The sequence below is a fragment of the Sciurus carolinensis genome, chromosome 11 (assembly GCF_902686445.1).
Source record: "Sciurus carolinensis chromosome 11, mSciCar1.2, whole genome shotgun sequence".
Classification (NCBI taxonomy): domain Eukaryota; kingdom Metazoa; phylum Chordata; class Mammalia; order Rodentia; family Sciuridae; genus Sciurus; species Sciurus carolinensis.
In genome coordinates this window covers 129,910,451-129,933,895 of record NC_062223.1, presented here as the reverse complement: position 1 = coordinate 129,933,895, position 23,445 = coordinate 129,910,451, and the positions used below count along the sequence as shown (strand labels likewise).

The 23,445-nt window shown below is 47.8% G+C and overlaps 1 protein-coding gene across 1 annotated transcript; it reads left to right on the top strand.

Annotated features, from left to right (window-relative positions):
* The first annotated feature begins 838 nt into the window (after nucleotides 1-838).
* On the top strand, nucleotides 839-21,995 carry Adamts8 (ADAM metallopeptidase with thrombospondin type 1 motif 8). Its single transcript, XM_047519587.1, has 9 exons — nucleotides 839-2,017; nucleotides 9,906-10,145; nucleotides 11,739-11,874; nucleotides 12,424-12,591; nucleotides 13,502-13,803; nucleotides 15,702-15,885; nucleotides 18,252-18,424; nucleotides 18,536-18,711; nucleotides 20,780-21,995. The coding sequence occupies exons 1-9, from the start codon at nucleotides 1,247-1,249 to the stop codon at nucleotides 21,348-21,350; spliced, it is 2,721 nt and encodes a 906-aa protein (XP_047375543.1). The 5' UTR covers nucleotides 839-1,246; the 3' UTR covers nucleotides 21,351-21,995.
* The last annotated feature ends 1,450 nt before the right edge of the window (nucleotides 21,996-23,445 follow it).

The window sequence follows — 23,445 nt, the reverse complement described above, 5'->3', positions numbered from 1 at the left end:
ACACCAATGCTGAATTTTGTGGTCTTGAGACCATATCATCCCTCTTACTGGGTTCCACTCTCTTCTCCAGGAAGAAGTGGTAGTGTGAGGCAGAATGAATTAACCTTATACTCATACCTGATGCTGTGGGCAAAGCAGTAAAAGGGGACCTGCCACTTTTCCTGAAGTCCCTCAGATAACCAGCAGGGTTGTATGGCAGAAGAAAAGCTGGAATAGTGGTTGGATACCTGCTTCCCTTCTTAGGGAAGTGCTAACTTTCCCTCTGGGGTGATTCCACTTTGCTACTGACTTTACCCCTGTTAACTTCCACTGTGCTGGAATCTGCCCCAGAACCCCAGGAACACAGTAGTAAGAGTAGTGGGTTACTTAAACAGATAGGGTTCTTTTAGGTTTGCAGTGGTTTTAGTGGAGAGCACGGTTTAAGTATGACCTTTCCACCTCCGACTTGTGCGTTACAATTAAAAGCTCTGGAACCTCTCCTACGACCTCTCTTCTGACAAAATGGGATCTCCGGAGTGATAATAGGGATCTGAATACGGTCTTCCGATAGATCTTCCGAGGTTCTGTCCTGGACACCTGACCTCACTGGATAGAGAGGCTAGGATCTCTCCAACGGCTTTGCCTGAAGGGCCTGTCCAGCATTGTAGGAGTTAACGTGGGTCCGCACGTAAATGGAAGGGGAAGAAGTTGGAATTGACACTTCTCGGGGGCGAGAGGGGGCGGGTCTCGCTGACTCCTGATTGGTTTTACATTTCATCCAATTTTTTTTCTCCTCCTCTCTCTCTCGCTCTCTCTCCCTCTTTTCAGCTTCCCTCTCTGACCCCAGGGGAGGGGAAACGGGAATAGTGAGAGATCAAAAATAAACCTCTTATGTCAAAGCCGGGAAGGAAGTATAAATACGAAGGGCTCAGCAGCCCACTCGGTGCTTCCCGGAGAGTGGAGGAGGCAGGAGGCGGCTGCGCGGGGCCGACGCGGGGCAGGAGCGGAAGACCGGCGCACGCGGGCCGGGGCGCCAGCTGCTAGCGCTCAGCTCAGCGCGGGAGGAGCGGGCTGCGCAAGCCAGAGGGGCCGCCAGGGGACCGCCGCCGCCGCGCGCTGTGGCCGCCAGCTGCCACTGGCCGAGTGGGCCTTGCATCTGATTGATCTTTTTCCTGGAGAGAGCGGCTGGGCCACTCTCCGGCTACCAACACCTGCCCGCATCGGGCGGACTTCTTGCAAACTACCGTGCGCCGCAGCCAAAGCCCCCATGCTCCCCGATCCTGCCGCCTCTCGGTGGCAGCCGCTCCTGCTGCTGCTACTGCTGTTGCTGCCGTTGCCGCCGCTTGCCCGCAGCGCCCCGGCCGGGAGGGGAACCCCAGAGCCGACCTCGGAACTGGTGGTGCCCAAACTGTTGCCGGGCAGCGCCGGCGAACTCGCGTTCCACCTGTCCGCCTTCGGCAAAGGCTTCGTGCTGCGCTTGGAGCCCGACGCCAGCTTTCTGGCGCCTGAGTTCAGGATCGAGCGTCTTGGGGGCTCGGGTCGGGCCGCCGGGGGAGAGCGGGAACTGCGCGGCTGCTTCTTCTCCGGCACGGTGAATGGGGAGCCGGAGTCGCTGGCGGCCGTCAGCCTGTGTCGCGGGCTGAGCGGCTCCTTCCTGCTGGCCAACGAGGAGTTCACCATCCAACCGCAGGGCACTGGGGACTCTCTGAACCAGCCGCACCTCCTGCAGCGCTGGAAACTTGGGGCGCGCCGCGGGGATCCGGGGTTAGCCGAAGCCGAAGCCCGCCCCCTCCCTCGCGGACCCGAGTGGGAGGTGGAGACCGAAGAGGGTCAGGAGCAGGAAAGAGGAGAGGATGACGAGGAGGAGGACGAGGAGGACGACCAGGAGGAGGAGCACAAAGAAGAGGCAGAAGACGCCAGTGAACTGCTACTACCCTTGAGGGCCAGGACCAAGCGGTTTGTGTCTGAGGCTCGCTTCGTGGAAACACTGCTGGTGGCCGATGCGTCCATGGCTGCCTTCTATGGGGCCGATCTGCAGGTAGGACTCTTGAGAGCCTTCCCAAGTTGCTCTGCCTGGATGCCCCCAGTACATCTCCCAGGGTCTGTCAATTTTTCCCTTCCCAATCCCCCTTCACCCTCCCAAACCCGACCCCAAACCAGGAAGAGCAGTAACTCAAAATTTTTAACTTCTGCCATCCTGGCTTCTCCACTCCAACTCCCAATTTAGAGAGGAGGTACTAGTGTAGTCTTCCCGCTCCCAGCCCTCTCATCCTTAGTCTCCAGCGGCACATGGTGATATGAACAGAAAGTGGGTTTGAACGCATCCCCCAGGCACCTGCTTCTCCCAAGAGAGATGAAAATTGAACATTTTGAAAGAACACCACCCCACCCGTGTGTCCTCAGCTCTCTACTGTCTCTTGAGAGGTTCCCAATGAAGGCAGCTGAACTGGAAAGAGGTAGCTATTTGACGCCCTTTGGGTACAGAACTGGGGTTGCCATAAGTAAAAGACATTGTCTAGAGGGAGTTGAACCTGGAAAGGGGCTCCCAACTTCTGTGTGCCCAGCTGGTTCTAATCAAGGGGCATGAACTACCTTGCCAACCTGGCGCTCAACCCCAGCAGAACTTGGCAGTGCCAGCATCCAGCACAAGGAGGGAGGGGAACAAAATTTCTGCCTGGGGGTTTAGCCGCACAACTGACATTTCAGTGAAAAAAAGAAAGGGAGTGGGGAGTGGGAATGAACTCTTGCAGTTAATGTCTTTGGAGGAGCCAGAGCTGTGCTTGGTCCATCCAGCTGTCCTCTGCCCAGATGCAACTAACTTTCAAATGAGCTGGGACAAAAAAAAAAAAAAACAGGCCAGGGAATAGCTGCTGTAGCCAGACCTTTTCTAAGTAGATATAAAGATAGTGCTGATTTAGCAAGAGATGTATCACCCTAAGCCCTGAAATCTCCCTCCAAAGAAGAGGTCTTTCCAGTAGGAAAAAGAGGTCTTTTCAGTGAAAAAAAGCAGAGAGCTATCTTTCTCTTCACCTGGGGAGCATAGGACCAGAGATATGCCAGTTGGAAAAGAAATGATCTGCCCAGAGGTCACAGTTCCCTGAAATAGGGATCCTGACACCATAGCAGCTCAGTTAACACTTTTGTAGTGATGGCATTCTTGGCTGGAAACCCAATTCTAGTTCAACCTGTGCCCGACTGTTGGGGGCACTACGGGTATTGGCATCACCTATGCAGAATAGTCCAGAAAAGGAGGCAGTTAGCCCTCTGTTTCTCACATGCTCTTACCCACTCTGCTATCACCAGGAAGTGCAGAGTGAGAAAGATTCAGTGAAAAATGGATGGGACAGGAAGTACTGTTGATGAGAGGTCCATGTGGCTGCTCTTCTGGCTACTGCACACTTGTGGCATTAGCTTGTCCCAGAGCACTGCAAGGCAGCTCTGAGCCCTCAGGTTATTCTAACCCATGTTGATGCTGATTAAATATTTGCTTCTCTGCTGACACTGAGAGCAGGAGAGAGGCACTAGCCTCCTCCAACTCCTTTCTCCAAGCAAGTTATAAAGAAGGTGTCAGAAGAAGACGAGAGGGCCTCTCCTATCTCATTAGCACCACCATGCTCAGCTCCAGAGGACTCCACTAGAAAGAAACTGAGATATGTTTGTCACAAATCTAGAAAGAAGAGTCTGTGCCCCGTCCTCCTGAGTAGACCAGTTTCTGACATCTGCCTGAAAACCAACACATAGGAAAGCCAAACAAGAACATGGGGAAATAGCAAAAAAGGTCCGTTTTTTTCAGTCTTCTGTGCCAAAATGTCCTCCCAAACACCTTCCTGGGTCTTGCTCTCTCAGCTCCTCTCCTAGACAATGGAGATGCCAAGTATTTCCCTCAAGGACGTATTTGGCATCTGCAGACATCACAGCTGCCCAGAGGCAGCCGTGCTTTGGCACTGGGATTCAGGATTCCCTGGCCACTGTAGCAGAAGGCTCTACTGAGTTCTACACCAGGTTTTGTTCATATTGCTTGAGATCCAGGTCTGCTACCCGAGACATGTTGCTTTCTCTGTCACAGAGCTATCAGAGAATGTCTATTCTCATGGGATGCCTAGCTGGATTGACCTGGTTGATGGTTGTCCCATACCCTCCCCCTCCACATACACAGGTTTCTGGACCTTTTACAGCTATACACAGGTACCTCTGCACCCAGCTAGCACCACGTATAGAGCATCAAAATAGTGTCACCACCTATGAAGGCTGCATTCTTCTCTCTGGGGAGTCTGCTTCTGAGTCTCATACAGAAAAGAAGTCTTTTACTGAGCTGGACCAGCCCTGCCTCCTCCACCTTGGTCTTATCATGTGGCAGCCCACCTGCACCCTTGTTTCCATCTGTTAGGGTGAGAGAGGGACTGGGGCACATCTGTCTCTATGACAACCACTGGCTTCTCTGCAGCCACTGAGATTTTCAGCTTAATGCCTTGGGCTTTGTAAAACAAGTTCATAAGCTCAACTGAGAGATGAGTGAAAATCAAGGCTTGGCACTCCAACACCTGACCTGTTCAAACCCTTTACCCCCAGCTGGAAGTTCGGTTTTTTTTTTTTAATTTTCATATTTTTATTGGTGCATTATAGTTGTACATAATGAAGGGATTTATTGTTAACTATTCATACATGCTTTCAATACAGCAATATAATTTGGCCAATATCACTCCCTAACACCTTCCCCCTCCTTCCCCCTCTCCTACCACCTGGTCCCTTTCCTCTACAGATCTCCCTTTGACTTTCATGAGATCCCCATCCCCACAACCTTTTCCTTTTTCCTTTCTAGCTGGAAACCAGTTCTTTACACATAACTCTCCAAGAAGTCCACTATAGACTCCATTCACATAGATGGAAGGCACTTTGGGGTGTCTTAGAGTAATTGGGGGGGGTTGAAAAGAGCATCCCTGCCCTTTAGGGAGTAGAAGACACCTGGATATAATCAATTCTAGTCTAAGTGCCTATGAGGCTGCTCCATGATGAGCCCATCTTCTGGAAGGTTCCGCCATTTTCTGAGTAGTTTCAATTTCTGAGTGGTTTTACGTGTATGACCTCGTGGAAATACCTGTGAGGTATCAGAGAGCTCACAGAGGACATGGACTTTCTCAAGGTCACACAACTAGTGAGTATTGCCTAGATCTGCAAACCAAGTCTCCCAGACCTGAGTCCAGCCCTCTTTGTGATTGTACCATGCTGCCTTTTTAGCATAAGGAGATCTGTAACTCTGTTCACCCTCTGACTCTTGTCTATGTTGTGGGGTAGATCCTTAAATCCAGCCATCCAAAGATATTCAGCTAAAGTGTGAAACTCTATCCTGAGAAGAAACCACCTTCACCTTCAAAGCTATAAGAGTTAGCCATGCTCCAGTCTGGTCCCACTGCTAAGCGACAATGAAGTTTTCCAGAACTCTGTACCACTGAGTTCACTTAATCCCTTGACAAAAGTGGCCCCTGCCTCCCACCTTCTTATCTGGTTTCAGAGTTAGAGAGCTTGGACAAAGGAGGCTTGCTGAAAGGAAGGACCACCTTGAAAGAGACCATTAGCTCTGTCTGCATTCAGCCTTTGCTTTATTGCCCCCTGGATGAACCTGGGCCAGAACAGAGTGAGTGGTGGGCTGAGCAGTGCCCCAGGCACTGTCTGGGAAGTTTCTGCCGTGTTCGAGCAGAAAGCTGAGCTTCTGAATTCTCTTTTTAACAGAAAGGGCCTGGGAGTGGTGTGAACTTTCCCCAAAGCCAACCAGAGCATCCCTGGATGTCAGTCTCCTGTCACAGCTATCTCGTCTCCTTACCTATGTCCTCTAGGGCAAATGTCTCCCACAGGCCCTCATACTGAAGTAATCACATAGCCTAGCTCACCCAGCATAGTCCCAGTTTATGCCTGTTGTGGCATAATTATTAATAGCATCATCTTTCAATGTCAAGAGTGTCCTGCTTTAGAGGATAACAGAAACAGAGGGCCCCACCTGTTCTGTAGCTATCCCAGTTTTCATGGGTGAAAGACAAGTGTTGTATATACATGAATTATGTTCTTTCCACAGGCAAAAGTATTAGTCTTCTCCATCCCTTTTGTCTGCTACAGTCAGAATGACTAAAGATATGAAGTATTTCCCAAAGAAAACATCTTAATATCCAAAAACTAGGTGTGCATGGACAGTGACAGGGACAGCCTTGCTTGCTGGCATGCTTTGGGTTTGTTTTGGCCAGACTACAGTTTTCCTTGCAGCAGCAATGATGGGTGGTAGTGCGGCAACCAGGATCCTAGAGTTTAGGGAGAAATAGAAATAACAGTGTGTCCTTGAGCAAGTTACCTATTTCTCTGTACCTTGATTTCTTCACCAGAAAAACAGAAGCATTGAATTGACGATAGAACTAAAGATGGAAGCACCTGACCCAGTGCCTGGTACAGAGTAGGTGCTCAACAAAGCATAGATATTACTAGAGTTGCCTTCAGTGAAGGAAACCATTTGTCACAATGGGACAATGGTGTAGCCACATACTATTGGAGTGCCAGCCACTGCTTTCATCTTTGCTCTCCCACAGAGCAGAGAGGCCTTCTTTTTCAGCTTGCCCAAACTCCCTTAAAGCCCAAGCTTTAAAGAGGTGACATTGCTCTTTGCTATTTGGAGAACAAGACAAGATAAAGGATATCCATGCAGGTACTTCTCTTTCTTCCTCTCACTTCTTTCCTCTTCCTTTGCTTCTCCCCCATCTCCTCCCCAGTATTGTCTTGGGCCCTAAAGAAATGCCAGGAAGAAGAATGTCCCCTAGCATGAAAACTGACATTCCCATCTTGCTACTCTATTGATCTCTGCCATTGTGCCACAAGGGAAAGCTTTAGGGCCTGCCATGGGATAAGCAAATGGACAAAGAATAAAAGGTGACATTCTGACCAGGAAAAGGACAGCTGAAAGTTTGTTTGACCCAGGCTCATCCTTCCCTAGACTCCACCCAACTTTGGCTGCCACAGGATCTCTAGGGGAGAAATCTCCTTGTTTATATCTCAAAGATTCAGAGGTCTATGTCCTTGCCATCTGAATGGGCCATTTTTTTTTTCTATTCCTGTAGATACCAGTAAAGAACACTCCCCACAAAATGCTTTCTTTCACTAACAAGAGTTGAGGGCATAAGATTTCCAGGTCACTCAAGAGCAGGTTTGACCATTCTTGGCCAGGTTGATCATGGGTTCCTACCAACTTATTGGGATTTTTGGAGGTTGCCTGCAAACCATGAACCCTGTAATCCTGGGTATGAGGTGGGGAAGGATCTTGTTCACATTTTTGGGCATGCTGCCTGCACTTCTGTGGTGAGTAAGGAGGTGTGAGAGGTATAAATAGACTCCAGGTGGTAGAACAAGCCATCTGACCTTTCCCTTGATCAGCTACTAGGTCTACTCCCTGTACAACTGGAAGTCAGGCTTGCCCTGTGAACCCAGTGGGTTAGTGGGGAATCAGAGGTTCACAGACCCAAGGTGACATACCTGGCCCAGGCTCAGTGGTCTTTCCCAGATACCCTGAAAATGCAAATCTCCTGCCAGTGTTTCTGAGATGCCAACTGGGAGTAGGCAATGGAGGGATGACAGAGCTGCTCAGTAACACAATAGATAAGAAGAGGTCAACAGGACAGGGCTTGGGATTCTGAGAGGAACATTGGACCGTGGAATCCTGGCAATACAAATTGTCTTCTGAGATGGTGAGTGACCAGGAGGAATCTCAGATGTCTTCAAGTCCAACCCATCACCTTGAGGCAAAATGACTCCCCAGCCAGCTCCCTGGCCTAACAGCTGTGCAGTGTCTGGAGAAGATATCATATGAGCTCCCTAAACTACAGAGAAGAGGCTCCCTGCAAATCTTAATTCTGGGAAACTTCCTTTGTCTTACCCCTACTTTCATGCAACAATTTATACTGTTTTCCCTTATCTTCACTGAGGACATGACCAATGCATCATCTTTCACTCAGTCTGTCTGATCTGGTCAGCTTGGAGCAGACAGACTCTTCTCAGATCTCAAGTCTTGGTTCCTTGTGCTGACCTGCTATGGCCCAATGCTAAACAACTGATATCTCTTGGCTTCACACCATATTTGAAAGATCTCATCTTCCCCTGAATGTGCAATGGGGGGGACTCGATAAGAAGAAACCTTGTGAGGACAATGGTAGGTTGCCTTGGAAGAAATTCCAATATTGTGGTCCCTGCCTGTCAGGCCCTGCTCCTTCCTAGAGAGACTAGGAGAATCTTTCTGAACCCCAGAAGCAGTGAAGACCTGGCCAGGAATCAGCCTCAGCAAGCTATCATTCCTCAGTGCTCACCCCCAGTTGCATAATATGTGATCGCTTTTTTTCTTTTAGGAATCTAACTCCAGGAGCAAATGCCAAGTTTCAGCTTTGCTGATAAGATATTTACCTCAGCCTAAACCTAACTAGAGTGCTTGACATGCTAAATAACCTGCACTTAGTAACCTGCCAACTCCTTTTGGTAGGACTAACAAAATACCTGGCTTGTTGCCTTTGAGGTGAACAGACAGGTCCCATTCACAAAAAAATGAGACTCATCTGGAACTCCCACACACAGCCTTCCCTGTTGGAATGTCCCTCTCTACCCTTTCCCCTCCTTCCATTCCCATCTTCCAGACCACAGAAGAACAGAAAGAGAGGCTGATAGGAGGTGGTGCTCCAGGGAACAGAGAAGCAGAGCACATTAGCAGCAGCCCAGCTGACCACACTACAAACTGAAGGCATGCCTGCCTCTGTCCCTTTGTCTCTGCCTCTGCAAAATAATCCAAGAGGGTGACTTCAAGAAGTCCCTGTGTCAGGAGAATCAGCTCCCATCTGGCTTCCACTCAAAGCCTTGGAATTCATCAAGGGAGCAGTTGGCAGCCCAAGGACAGGATAGAGGCCAAGCAATGATGTAGGTTCCTTCAGCTGCCTGGGTGGAACTGAGAGCAGGTGGGATCCTAAGCACATGGGTCTTGTTAGGCCCTCTGGATTCTCTCAAGTCCCAGGCAGAAAGGAATAAATCCTTCGGGGCTGTCCAAGCAAACACCAACAAGCCAAGCTCTGAGAAACTTAATGAGAAAAGTATGAATGTCAGAGACAGACATACCTAGGCTGGCATCCTGGCTTTAAGAGTGGTATGACCTTCAACAAGTTACTGAACTTGTGTGACTCTCCACTTTCTCTGTCTGCTTCATAGAGTTATTATGAGAATTTAATGAGCCAGTGGCTGATGCAGAGTAGCTATTGCTAGGAGTAGTTATTATAATGAGCAAAGTTTGAGGTTAACAATTCCCATTCTGAGGAGTAGAAATTACCCCAACAGACATTAGGAAAATGCCTGGCTGAATTCCAAAAGAGAAACTCTAACCTTCAGCACTCAGATCATTGCTTCCAGGCTGAGGCCAGGGAAGGGGAGGAGGTTGGCAGGAAGACAGTTGGTGTCCAGATTAAGGCAGAATAAACCATGCAGCCCAAAAGAACATTCTATCTGCAGCTCCAAAACAATAGCCAGGAGCTATATATGGCTATTTATGTACTTAAAATATGGCCAGTGTGATAGAAGAACTGTCTTCTAATTTTATTAAATTTTAATTCCACATGTGGCTTGTCTGGATGTTAAATGCACAAGCTTTGGAACCAGCATCTGGGTTCAAATGCTGGCTGTTCGTTCACTCATTCACTTTATGATCACTGAGCCTCAGTTTTCTACCATGGAAAGTGAAGGAAAATAACACCAAGCCCACAAGGGTTTTGTGAATCACAGCAAGATATTATATACCAAATGCTCAACCCAGAGCCTGGCAGGAACAAGGCCCATGCCCTGTTACAAGCCATGATGGCAGAGGGCAGGCCAAAGGCCTTGAGATTAAATATCTCCCTCTTCCCTTTGTTCCTCCTTCCTGACAGAACCACATGCTGACCCTGATGTCAGTGGCAGCCCGCATCTACAAGCACCCCAGCATCAGGAACTCCATCAACCTCATGGTGGTCAAAGTGCTGATAGTGGAAGATGAGAAATGGGGCCCAGAGGTGTCAGACAATGGTGGGCTTACCCTGCGCAACTTCTGCAACTGGCAGCGGCATTTCAACCATCTCAGTGACCGCCACCCTGAGCACTACGACACGGCCATCCTGCTCACCAGACAGGTGTGTGGGCTGGCTCCAAAAGTCCTGGGCCTGAAGGGAGACAGGCTGGGTGGATCAAAGGGAGGGCCACTAGGCCTGCCCAAACATGGGAACTGTCTCCCTGCTGGCCTCAGCTGGATGCCAGAAGCCTCATGCTTGGAATGGAAGAGGAGGAGGTCATGAGGACAAGTGTGAGGTATTTGCAAGGGAAGGAGAAGAATCTTGTAAGGGCTCTTTTCCAAAAGTTCATGACCAGCTGTCTGCTGAGGTCATAACAAGAGGAAACGAGCTCAAGCCGCTCAGTGAGGGATCTGGGGTTGGAAGTGGAGCAAGGGTTCTGTCTTCAGTGGTTGTTAAACATAGGGGCAGGTAACCAGGAGGTCCCCCAAGATTTCCCATGGCAGGAGAGCTGCTTACCCATTAGGCATGATTTAAACATACAACTTCCTGAAGACGAGGGAATGTGGTAATGCGTGCCAGGCCCTATCAACTCCTTCAGGACTCACAGCAGTCCCAGGGCCAAGTATGGTGCTATCCCATTTTACAATGGAGGAAACTGGGGCACAGGGAGGCTATGAAGCTCTCTTGCCACACACACAATGCCCATAGTTGAACCCACTCAGTTCAACTGCTGCTACCTACACCTTTAAAAAACTCAGTTAAAACAAGAGATGCTTAGGCCAGTAGTTGGGTATCCCATGTAATGCCTAGTAGGGAGATTCCTGTGTACCTGGTGCCTTTCTGTGGTCCCATACCTGCTGCCTACATGCTGTAATCTCTGATGGCTCTCTTCACCAAGCAGAACTTCTGTAGAGTCTTTCTCAGAACCACTGTGCTGTTCTGCCTCTCAAAATAAGCCTATGAAGTCCTAGTCAGCCCTAGGATGCTGTCATGATGAAACAGGGAACAGGCTTTCTTATATGAGTGGCCCATGAGAGAACACAGGGCTCTTTTGACAGCTTTGTGTGTGTTATTGATGTTGTTGTTCTTTGCAGTATCCTGAGGATGGAACCCAGCGCCTCACACATGCTAAGCAAGCACCACTGAGTTACATTCCCTGTTTGTTTGTTTGTTTGTTTGTTTTATTTTTGAGATAGGGGCTTGCTAAGTTGCCCAGGCCAGCCTCAAACTTGGGATCCTCCTGCCTCAGGCTTCTGAGTAGCTGGCATTAATAGGCGTGCACCACTATGCCCTGCTTTGTTTTTTAATGAAAGTAATTTTTCATGGATCACTCTCCAAGTTAGAAAGACAAGGATGGGTGAACTAGCTTGACCATAACTGAGATAGAAAAACCCAATAATGCAGGCCCATGAAGTGAGATATCCAGAAAAAATAGAGCCCTACTACTGCTACCTACACCTTTAAAAAGCTCAGTTAAAACAGGGGATGCGGGACTGGGGAGATAGCTCAGTTGGTAGAGTGCTTGCCTTGTAAGCACAAGGCCCTGGGTTCAATCCCCAGCACCCAAAAAAAAAAAAACAGGATGCTTAGGCCAGTAGTTGGGTATCCCATGTAATGCCCAGTGGAGAGATTCCTGTGTACCTGGGGACTTCCTGTGGCCCCATACCTGCTGCCCACATGCTGCAATCTCTGATGGCTCTCTTCACCAAGCAGAACTTCTGTGGAAAGGAAGGGTTGTGTGACACCCTGGGCGTGGCGGACATCGGCACAATATGTGACCCTAACAAGAGCTGCTCCGTGATCGAGGATGAAGGTCTCCAGGCGGCCTACACCCTGGCCCATGAGCTAGGTAAGATTTGCCATGTCAAAGCCACATGACCACATATAGGAGGGAACCACCTCTTCTGGGTTCAAAGTTGCCCAGATTCTAAGAAATAGCCCTCGCCCTTGCCCATCATATCTCATGATTCTGACAGAGTGGGCTATATACCATAGACATGGTGCATACTCTTGTAAACTCCACTCCTACCCTAAGCATAAGAACAAAACACTAGAAGTGTCCTAGGGCATCATCAAAGGTCATCCAGGTAAAGCCATGATGCACTTTATAACTGAGCAGTAAGGATTTGGGGTATAATGTTGGACAGCAACTAGTAGAGATGAAAGTGAATTTCAGACAGGCACAGACAAAAAATAAAGGGATACTAATGTTCCTTAGTCATCTGAGAATGCTTCCTGGAATAGATAAGACTCAAAACAAAAATCTCCAGGTAGTCAATATGTGACTGTTCCCACAAGGAGCTGGTCATTGGTAGCACTGCCAAAACCATCACCACAGCTGGTCATGTGGGGACCATGGGAAAGGGTAGAGTGAACAGTGGTCTCTCTGCTCCCCCAGGGCACGTTCTCAGCATGCCCCACGACGACTCTAAGACCTGCGCACGGCTTTTTGGGCCCATGGGAAAGCACCACATGATGGCACCACTCTTCGTCCACCTAAACAAGACTCTGCCCTGGTCTCCCTGCAGTGCCATGTACCTCACGGAGCTCCTGGATGATGGCCACGGTAGGCCCCACGTGGCTTCCTCTCTGCTTCTCCCTGCCCACCTGCCCAGAGGGCCTCCGGGACAGCTCTTGGCACCTGCTGTCCAACTTGGGGAATCCCAAGACCTGTGCTTTCTCAGAATGCTCTTAGGGTGGGGAGAGACATCAGGAGTGTGTCATTCTAGAAAGACATTCTAAGAATCCCCTAAGAGTGCTCCTCCTTGCCCCATCTTCCCATAGCCTGAGCTTTGAGCTAATTTAGATTTATTCATCAAAGCAGGTGGAGTCAGCCTAAGAAGTTTGTCTGAAAGAGTTGAGTTTGAGCAGAGCTTAAAGGAATGGAAAAATGTTTATAGTGAAGAGGAGAAATAATGTTCCAGGCTGGAGTGGTTGCTCCTACGATAGCTCAGAAATGGCAGAGGCAGTTTATCAGGTTGTGTGAGAGCAAAAGGTGGGAGACCAGGGATGCCTGGTTAAAACAACTTGAATTGTTGAATAAAGTAGTGACACAATATAGTCTTCTCTTTGAGGGAGGCAGGGAGGTAAGTGGTATAAATATAGATTATCAACAGCAATACTTGGGCTTTATTTGCATGTTGTGACTTTTAAGAGGATATTTATACCCCCAGGTATTGTGATGTGGTTTAAGGGTATGGTTAGATAACTACGTTCACACTGGGAGTTACGTGGAATGCGTCCTAGATGTTCTGGTAATGAAAGAAAGTCAGTCCTACAAAACTTCCTGCTACCATTAGTCAAAATTAGACACACTCTTAGATGATTGGGTGTTGACAGTGTTTAGATCAAGGTCAAGGAAACCACGATGAGACCTTAAACTGCATCATATGGAACTTGAATGTAATGTGGGGTCACAGAAACTGAGAAAGAGGCCCTACCCCTTGTTCTTACTCCTCTGCTTCTTCTTTTCTCAGGGGACTGTCTCCTCGATGCCCCCACCTCAGCCCTGCCCCTCCCCACAGACCTCCCGGGCCGCAGAGCCCTCTATCAGTTGGACCAACAGTGCAAGCAGATCTTTGGGTCTGGCTTTCGCCACTGCCCCAACACCTCTGTGCAGGATATCTGCACCCAGCTCTGGTGCCACACAGATGACTCTGAGCCCCTTTGTCACACAAAGAATGGCAGCCTGCCCTGGGCTGATGGCACTCCCTGTGGACCTAGGCACATCTGCTTGGATGGCAGCTGCCTGCCAGAGGAAGAAGTGGATAGGCCCAAGGTGAGGAAGGAGGAGGGGGAATATAAGGAGGACAAAGGAGGAGGAGGAGGAGGGTGAGGGCTGTTTTCAAGGGTGGAACTTTACATGAAAGTTGGAACTATGAGACCTCAGGCTAGACTGCAACTTCTGACTTCTAAGTAAAATCACTCATCTTATAACAAACCAAAGCATATTTATCCCTCCAAGCAAGGAGCCCTTAGAGACTGTACTCGTGGCTATGGGATGCTGCCATTGCTCCAGGGTTTCAACAACTCACCCTTTGAACTGCTTTGGGGCTGAATCGAGAGCTTGTGCAGATTGGTGAGTGGTATGAAGGCCAGATGGGCACTGAATAAAAGAGAGCCTTTTGAAATTCCATTGTAAATGAAAAGAGTGACATAGACAGGAACATTTCATCAAGGATTGAGTGACAAGTGTTCATAGCCTACCCATATTTGAGCTGAATTCCTAATTAGAGATCAGGGAAATGAGAGTCATTGTGGAATTCCATACTTCAAGAGGAGGAAGAGAGAAGGAATTGGAGCTGCTCTGACCAGGCAGAGAAAACTTGGCCCAGTACAGAGGAAACTTGCATGAAAAACCAAGGCAATGCCAGTGAGGGTTTTTAAATGATTCACTTCTTTGCACTGCTCTTAATACATCCAAACTGCAAGGCCGATCACATTTCCCTTACTGCGAGTCACGGAGCCATCACTATGAAACAGCATCCGCTTTGTTTCACAGCTTGGTCCCCACCCAGCGCATAATCGCCAGGGTGGCCCGAACTCACTCCATGGGGCTGCCCTCCATGGCCTGTCTTCTGTACTGAGTTTCAGCAGCCTTTTGGGCCTCATAAGCCACATAACCCTCATCCTAAACCTGCACCAGTGCAGGATTCATGGATTCAACTCAGCAACCTCCCAATCCTCCATTCATTCTCTTTCCACATTATTGAAGGGAGAGGAGAGAGGTCAGTCCACCCACCTCCAGAAGCAGAACCAAGCTAAATGCAGGGAGAGAGTGATGTGATGATATTTATCCTCTATTTTTATGGAGAAAAGGCAGATCAAAAAATAATTTATATATACAGAATTGTCTCTGTAAAATGAAAAAACACCACATATTCATGATTATATATCTGGAGCAAAAATATGAAAGGAATTGATGAAGATCATTTCAATGGTTTTAGCTAAGAATTGGTGTTTTAAAAGAGTATGCCTTTCCTTTTTCACAGTCTTCTGTATTTTTTGTTTTTTATATGTACATGTGTTTTATAATGCTTTGAACCAAGAGGCAAAGCTTTCTTCCCATAAATCGGTTATAAACTTGGGTGTAATTGTGTATGTCCCAGGCATTATCCTAGCATTGGAATCAGTAGCTGGTAGACTAGTGGCAGCACCATTCAGTAACTCTTCCTTGAGACCTGGATTTCTCAACCTTGGTGCTAGTGACATTTGGGATAAATCCTGACTGTGGGGCCTGTGCACTCTTGATAGTTTAGCAGCATCCTTGGGCTCAGCCTTCTAGAAGCCAGTAGACACCCTCCCCAATGGGACGACCACAGTGTCTGTGCACACTGCCAAGTATCCCATGGAGAACAAAATGTGCCGTGGTAAAGAACCATGGTGTCAAATCCAGCTGTTTCCCTATAAAAAGCTTTCTTCCATTTATTCAGCAGTTATTCTGTTGCACCTGACTGAAGGTAAGGTACTCTCTTATACACCAGGCAGTCAACTGTGAATGGGACCAGCATAGCCTTGGTGTCCACAAAGCTGCAGCTAGGCAGGCCACATAGCCATTAAACAAATAACTGAAGCAGTTTACAGAACTTCATGCACCAAGATGAGAATAGCTAGATGACAAAGTCAGACCCAGCGCCCCAACCTTTGCTTCTGATCCAGTGGCACTATATATTGCAGGTCGTTGTGGATGGAGGTTGGTCCTCATGGGGACCCTGGGGAGAATGTTCCCGGACCTGTGGAGGAGGAGTACAGTTTTCACATCGTGAGTGTAAAGACCCAGAGCCTCAGAATGGAGGAAGATACTGCCTGGGTCGGAGATCCAAGTACCAGTCATGCCACACGGAGGAATGCCCACCTGATGGTAATAGCCACTTAGGGCCACACCTGCTACAGCAGCTGTTGTTTTTGCTGCAACCAGATCCCCAGGGGAGGAGAAGGGTCCCAGGATACAGAGTTGAACCTGTGATCCAGACTTAAATGGGCTCTGGAAACTTGGGGGTTGCTCTTGGGAACCCAGGACAATTCTTACTATGTTGAGAAATGCTGGCAAAGTCAAAGAGAGAAATTGCCCTGATCTTCCAAGATGTGGAGACAGAGTGTATCACTCCCGACCAAACTTACTGAGGAAGGGCTTTTGCTCAGGGGCTAATGTCTAGGACAATAATCCTCCTGGAGGCATCTGAACCCTCATCTATGCACAGAATGGAAGTGTTTTCCAAAGCAAGTGTCAGAGCCAAACCTCCAAGGTCTCTCCAGCCAGCACTCAGCCTGGGGAGAAGGAGGATTTCTGAATCTGATTCCTGTGTACATTCCTGCTGAGAAGAGTTGCCCATCTTCCCTTGGGGGCATGGCAACTGCCTGATAGAACTGTCCCAGGAAGCAACACTACCTCCACCTCTCCCTGGCATATTCCTCTCCTCTGGGATATGCTAGAAGCACACCCACTAACTTAGAGGCAGTAAGGGGCCTCAGAAAACTTATGAAAGGGAATCATTAGAAATTTTTCGCCCAATCAGCCCATCCAGCTTCTCTTTGGACAGCTCCAGGAAGTGTTGGCAGACATAAAGTCAAGCAGAGGTTTAGGACCGGCTCGTCCAAATGCCAAGACACCCTGGCATTGATTTGACGTCTAATAGGCTCTGCAATTTTGCAAGAATCAGCAATGGCATGAGACTGTAGAAACTTTGCTCTGGAATTGTGAGAGTTTGCCTGACATACAGGCTAAGATGTTCCTGGGAAAGGAAAGGAATAAATATAAGGTACATGGTAGACACAGGCAATAGGTAACATGATTTCAGATATGCCAAGGTCAACCATTTCAATCAAGTATTTTTTAGTACTCTTGTGTGTCTAGAACTATAATAGATGTTATAAATGATATAAAAATGCATTCCGATTAGAGAACCAAACCAATTCATCTAGCAATTAAGGCTTAATCTATGAGGCACAGACCCTAGGTGTGGAAGGAGGTCAGAGAAAGGAAAAGACTGGACAAGACAGATGCTTCGAGGGGAGTTTGGACCAAGGCAGGCCCAGAGAACTGAGATGGTGGCAAGTTGTGAGGGAACATTTCAAGATAAGGAAAAGGTATGAGAAGCACCATCATTTGTAGAATTTGCCAGCATATCAGGGCCAAACTGCAAAGGCCCTTGAAGTCTGAATCAGATGGTGATGGCTGTCCCCTTAGGTAACTTGGAAGCTTCCCCAGACACAGTCTAGACCCCCTCCACTGTAGTGACTTAGAACCTCACGGGTGGAGCACCACATCTGTGTCTAGAAGTTTCCACAGGCCATTCAAATTCACAGCTAGGGTGGAAAATCATGGTAGGAAGACCAGGTCTAATTTCAGGATGTGTCAGGGGAAACACCCCTATCTTATTTCATATGGATTAATCTGCAAGTGATGAGGAGCAGAGAGGAGGGGAGGCAGGTGCATATAGGAGGCTAGATACTGGATCGCATGGGAAGCCATGAGATCTGATGGGGATGGTGAGAGTAACATGCAAGCATTTTAGATCACAAATTTTCCAAAATATAGGGAAGGACTTCATGACTGATTAGAAATAGTGGATAGAGATACTCAAATGTTCAGGAGAGTTGAGAATGCTAGCTAGTCTCAAGACTGAAATATGGTAGTGTCATCAAGTGAAAACCAAACCAGTTAGTGGAAGGACCAGATGGTGCTTGGCAGTGCTGAGCTGGAGGAAACAGTAGTACATGCAAATGGAGCTCCCCCATAAGCACCCAGAATTACAGAAAGTGGGGTATAGCAGCAAGACCTGAGCTAGACATACAGGTTGAAGAGCCATTGGCCACATGCCCAGTGTCACTGAGGAAATCAAAATAGAGTACAATTAGCAGAGTCCCAAAAATAAAGTCCCATGCATCATTCTGTACCTTCCAGAATAGGGAATGCTCCCTATTCCCACTTAAGTTTATTCATCTGTAAAATAGAATCAATATCTTTCCAAATGGAAAGGATACTTGTCCCAGAAAGGCCAGCAGGAAGCATGATTCCCTTTCTTACCCCTTTGAGTAAGGATCACATGTGCATCTAGATCAGGCTGTGTCTAGGAACATTGGGCCCTCATGACACTGGGCCTGTCTCCTTGGGTTAAGTCCAAAATCTAGAGCAAGAAAGGGGCCTTGAATCATGGCATTTCTCCACCTAGGTCCTCCCAACTTCAATAGCTGTGTTTCATTCACACCATTTCTTACTCTTTTTAGGGAAAAGCTTCAGAGAGCAGCAGTGTGAGAAATATAATGCCTACAATTACACTGACATCGATGGGAATCTCCTGCAGTGGGTCCCCAAATATTCAGGGGTGTCCCCCCGGGACCGCTGTAAGTTGTTCTGCAGAGCCCGGGGGAGGAGTGAGTTCAAAGTGTTTGAAGCCAAGGTGAGAATCCTACTGGACTCAGATCAGAGAGGGGGAAGAAGGCACCTATGCACACCCCTCCTGCAGGCTGCTTCTTTGCTCCATATACCCTATCATCCTTTCCTTTCCCAGGTAATTGATGGTACTCTATGTGGTCCAGAGACTCTGGCCATCTGTGTCCGAGGCCAGTGTGTCAAGGCTGGCTGTGACCATGTGGTGGACTCCCCTAGGAAGCTGGATAAATGTGGGGTGTGTGGAGGCAAAGGCAACTCATGCAGGAAGGTCTCCAGTTCCTTCACCCCTTCCAGGTGAGCCTCCCCAGAAATTGTACCTTGGCAGAAGAGCATATCAGACATTGTACTACAATCAGCCCAAGTTTGAACTTCAGCTGCTACTTAATAGCCCTGTAGACTAGGCAAGTTATTTAAATGCTCTGAGCTACAGCTTCTCTGTAGAACATCAACCTTCATCTGAGAGTCATTGTAAGGATTTCATGCAATGGAATGTGTGGAGCACTTGGCACAGGGTCAAGCCATAGAAAGAATGGAGCTCAGGGCAGCTGTTATTTTATTAGAGGGAGGCCACCTGGATATGATGTATCAGCTCTGAGTCAATCTGCAGGAGGGCTAGGCTGAGTAATCTGGTTCTTTGCCAAAAAACAGTTCCTCCAGGCCTCTGTTTTGGGAAAGACATCTCACCCTAAGCCTGGTGAGCCCTGTCCTCTCCTAGATGAATCTTCAGAGAAGAAGGTACAAAAGAGTGGCTTGGCATTCTCACAAATCTGAGAACTCAGAATACTTTTCTAACATCCATATGCCCCACATTCATATAGCTCCTAGAATTTTTCAAAGTCCTTTACTTCTATGGCCTCATCTGATTCCTAAAATAAGTTTATGAGGTGGGCAAGACCAATACTACTGTTCTCCATGTTTCAGACAAAGAAACTAACACAAAAAATGATTAAGTGACTCTTCTAAGATCACACTGATAGTTAATGACTGCCAGAAAGAAAACCTGGATTTCTTAAGTCCTTGAGGATTATTTTTTCCTGCCATTTCATGCACTTCCTGGAGAATAAGGGCATGGTCACATGGTAGAGGCTACACTCTGCCATTCTTGCACTAGTACATATATATTTTTCTGGCAGCAAGTAATCATCCAAGCCTCCTCCCCCTACTCCATCTGTAATTCCTCAGTCTTTGAAAAGTGTTCACTTACTAGGTAAGTGTTCACTTTCCTAGTTATGCTTGCTCTACCCTGCTCTATATTCATTTACCTTTCTCTCTCTCTCTCTCTCTCTCTCTCTCTCTCTCTCTATATATATATATATATATATATATACATATATATATATATAGTATAATATATGCATATATACATATGTATATGTCATATATATATATGTATACATGTGTGTCTCATAGTAGCCATCTTGGGAGTCTTCAAATTTAAGCTCAAAGGATATAGGATGGGAAACCATGAGCTCTTCAGATTGTTGCTCCTTTAGCAACTTCCTCTTAGGCACTAGACATAGGGGCCTTGAATACTGTTATAGCCCTAGGCTAAACAGCTAGTCCTGGCTGGGCACATGACAAGAATAGCAAAAAACTAGACTGACTATCCTCCTCAATACTCTTCACTTTCTCCCCAGCCTCTATAACCCAGATCCCCAAAGGAGAAAAAAAGAACTAAGTTTTCTTCATTCTACATAAAACCCCATGCCTATAATGGATGAACAGTTTTCCCTAAATAGCTTCCTCTCACTGCAGAAACTTGGTATTCATGGCTTGGTATACTCAAACGTTGGCTCCAAAGAAGCAAGCTTTACCTGTCCCCACATCCTGAGATCCTGTCCTGAGTCCATGTAACCATAGATGCTGACTGACTCAAAGAGGTGATGTGGGACTTCCGCCCAGGTCAGTCCTGGAGCAGGTTGCAAGACCAGGTTTTTCCACATGGGTTTGAAGTCTGGGTGTGTATGTGGCCAAGCCTAGTTTTACGCCAACACAAGGAACTAGAAATATTTGAGATCTCATTTGAGTCATGAAGTGCCAGATTTGTCTGTACCAATGCAGATTTTCAAACCCCTTTGGGTTCCCCCTCTATGTTGTTGTTAAGATCCATCCATCCCAACTCCTTAACTCAAACACCTACAATAGAGTTGCCAGGTGAAGCAAAACCCTTGAAAATCCTAATGTACAAGACATTTTTGTCTGCTTTAACAGCTAATTTATTTAGAACTATGGGGCAACTGCTTTATTATTGCATAATTATTTTTATCTGCCCATTCCCAGCACCTGGGGTGTCCACTTCAAGGACAACCTAAGGACCTAGGCTGCCACCAGTCCTAACAGTGTCTCTCTGTTCCTATTCTAGTTATGGCTACAGTGACATTGTCACCATCCCAGCTGGTGCCACAAACATTGATGTGAAACAACGGAGCCACCCAGGGGTCCAGAATGATGGCAGCTACCTAGCATTAAAGACCACTGATGGGCGGTACCTGCTCAATGGCAATCTGTCCATCTCTGCCATAGAGCAGGACATCTTGGTGAAGGGGACCATCCTGAAGTATAGTGGTTCCATTGCCACCCTGGAGCGGCTACAGAGCTTCCGGCCCCTACCTGAGCCCCTTACAGTACAACTCCTGACTGTCCCTGGTGAGGTCTTCCCCCCCAAAGTCAAATACACCTTCTTTGTTCCAAATGATGTGGACTTCAGCATACAAAACAACAAAGAGAGAGCAACCACCAACATCATCCAGCCACTGTTCCATGTGCAGTGGGTGCTAGGGGACTGGTCTGAGTGCTCCAGTACCTGTGGAGGTGGTTGGCAGCGGCGAACTGTGGAATGCAGGGACCCCTCAGGCCAGGCCTCCACCACCTGTAGCAAGGCTCTGAAACCCGAGGATGCCAAGCCCTGTGGAAGTCAGCCGTGTCCCCTGTGATCATGCGGTGGGAAAGGGTCCTGTGCTCATGGACTTGGGGTCCTGGGGTATGGACAGGGGTCCCCTCTGGTGACCCTGCATATCAAGGTGGCATGGCCTGCCCAGGCCTTCTTTTGCCGCAGCCCCTTGGGTACTGCCTGAAATCATAAGGGGGAGGAGCAGAGGGGATGGGGATGACAGATCCTAAGTCAACTGTCTAGTGGACTGGACCTTGCTCAGGTTCAAATAGAGGGCATAGGTTAAAAGGCAAAAGTGCACTTATTGACTTCAATGGGAGACTCAGAGCCAGACTGTTTGCAAAGGACTAGCAAAGTTAAATTTAAAAAAAGAAAAATGTTTTTTTCTATTTGGTTTCCCCGATAAATAATCTACCTCAGAGGGGAAAAAACATTAGTACAAGAGAGGTGTAGGGCAGGGAGTCAGTGGCAAATGTCAAAGCAAGCTCTGTAGCTGTGACCCAAGCTGTCTTTGGAAATGACTGTCTTCAGTGTTAAAACCATCTAAGGGCCACAGTGTTGGTTGCAGGGTTGTGGAGAGCCACATGTTCTCAGGCTGCCACCTGCCGGGGTGGACCCATTTCAAGTATTTATGCAAATGTGTCTCTGAACTAAAGTGTGATCTTGTGCCAATGAAGTGATGTGGTCTGGTTCATTCTTGGGAAAGGGCAGGAGACCCAGAGCCACAAGACAAAAGTAAAACTAGGTCAGCTCACCTGAAGCACACACAGGGCATCTGGCATCTGGCCTGTCTCTTCTGACCTTTAGTAAGAAGGCAACTGAATTCTAATGAGCCTGCCGAATCTGGTTCATTTAGGCAACCATTCATTTACATGATCTAGACCAGTAGTTCTCAAGCTTCAGTGGGCATCAGACCATCTGGAAGGCTCACATACAGATTTCTGAGCCTTATCCCCAGGGTTTTTAATATAGTGGATCAGAGGGTAGCCTGAGGATCTGTGTTTCACCCAAGTTCCCAGGCAATGTGGAAGCTACTAGCTTGAGGACCACACTTTGAGAATGCCTGAGCAAATTCCATCTGGGAGATCACCATGGTTATGTGGTGCCTCTTGGGTTCATTATTCTTGAGAGAGAGTATTCCATTTCGCTCTTCAAGCTACCCCATTGCTATCCTGCCTTGTTTTATTTAAGCCCAAAACACATGATCCTCCTAGGATCTCAGGAATTCTAAACCGGTATCTAGGTAACATCCCCGTGACTTCAGCACGCACTGTTCAGATGATATGCAAAATTTCATCCACATCTCACAATTCTTGACCCAAGAAATTCACAGCTCTCCCCATGAGCCCTTTACCCAGAATGGCACTCCCCACCAGGCACCCCAAATCTACTAAGAGCCTCCAATATCCCCTATCCTGCCTATATTTCCCCTTCTCTCTCATGGCTCAGAAGAGCTCTCTGGCTCAGTCTTCCATATAGGGAACTTAATCCTTGGTCATAAAAGGGTGAGAAGAAATGGACATTGAGAAATTACATTCTAAGAAAAGAAAGAAAACCAAAATTTGCATCTTCCTTTGACCCCTTTGTCCTTCCCTTTGGGTTTCTCTCAATACATGGGGACATAGAAGGGATGCTAGATGGAGCCCCAGCATGAATGAGTTCTCAGACCCCTGGGGCACAAAACAGACCAATGCAGTTTCAGCCCCAACTCTTCCCCTTAGCTAGTCTCTACATGGTGGCAGTTGACAGAGCTGATTGCTTTTCCCTGTCTGCCCAGTCTGTTTAGTGAGTGGGAGGCCAGGTTTACCTAAACATAAACAAGCACACACAGAAAGGCATATTGTTGATGACTAGTAAAAGCAGATTTTCCCTTGCTGTGCACCAGTTTTGTTGAGGCTGATGGATGTTTCTGCAAGTCTTTATCTCCTTCCGTTTCTCATTCTCCCCCAAATAATCAAGGGCAAGTGTGTCCCCTATTAACTGCTCATGTCAAGCCAGCTGTGCCATCCCTACTGCCTGCATTATTACCAGGCACAGCTTTTGCCCTGAAGTTCAGCTGGCAGCAGAGCTGCTGATGTGCAAAGCAGAATGGAATCCAGCTTGGCTCTCCCTTGCTGTGTGGGCTCGGCAAGGCTCAC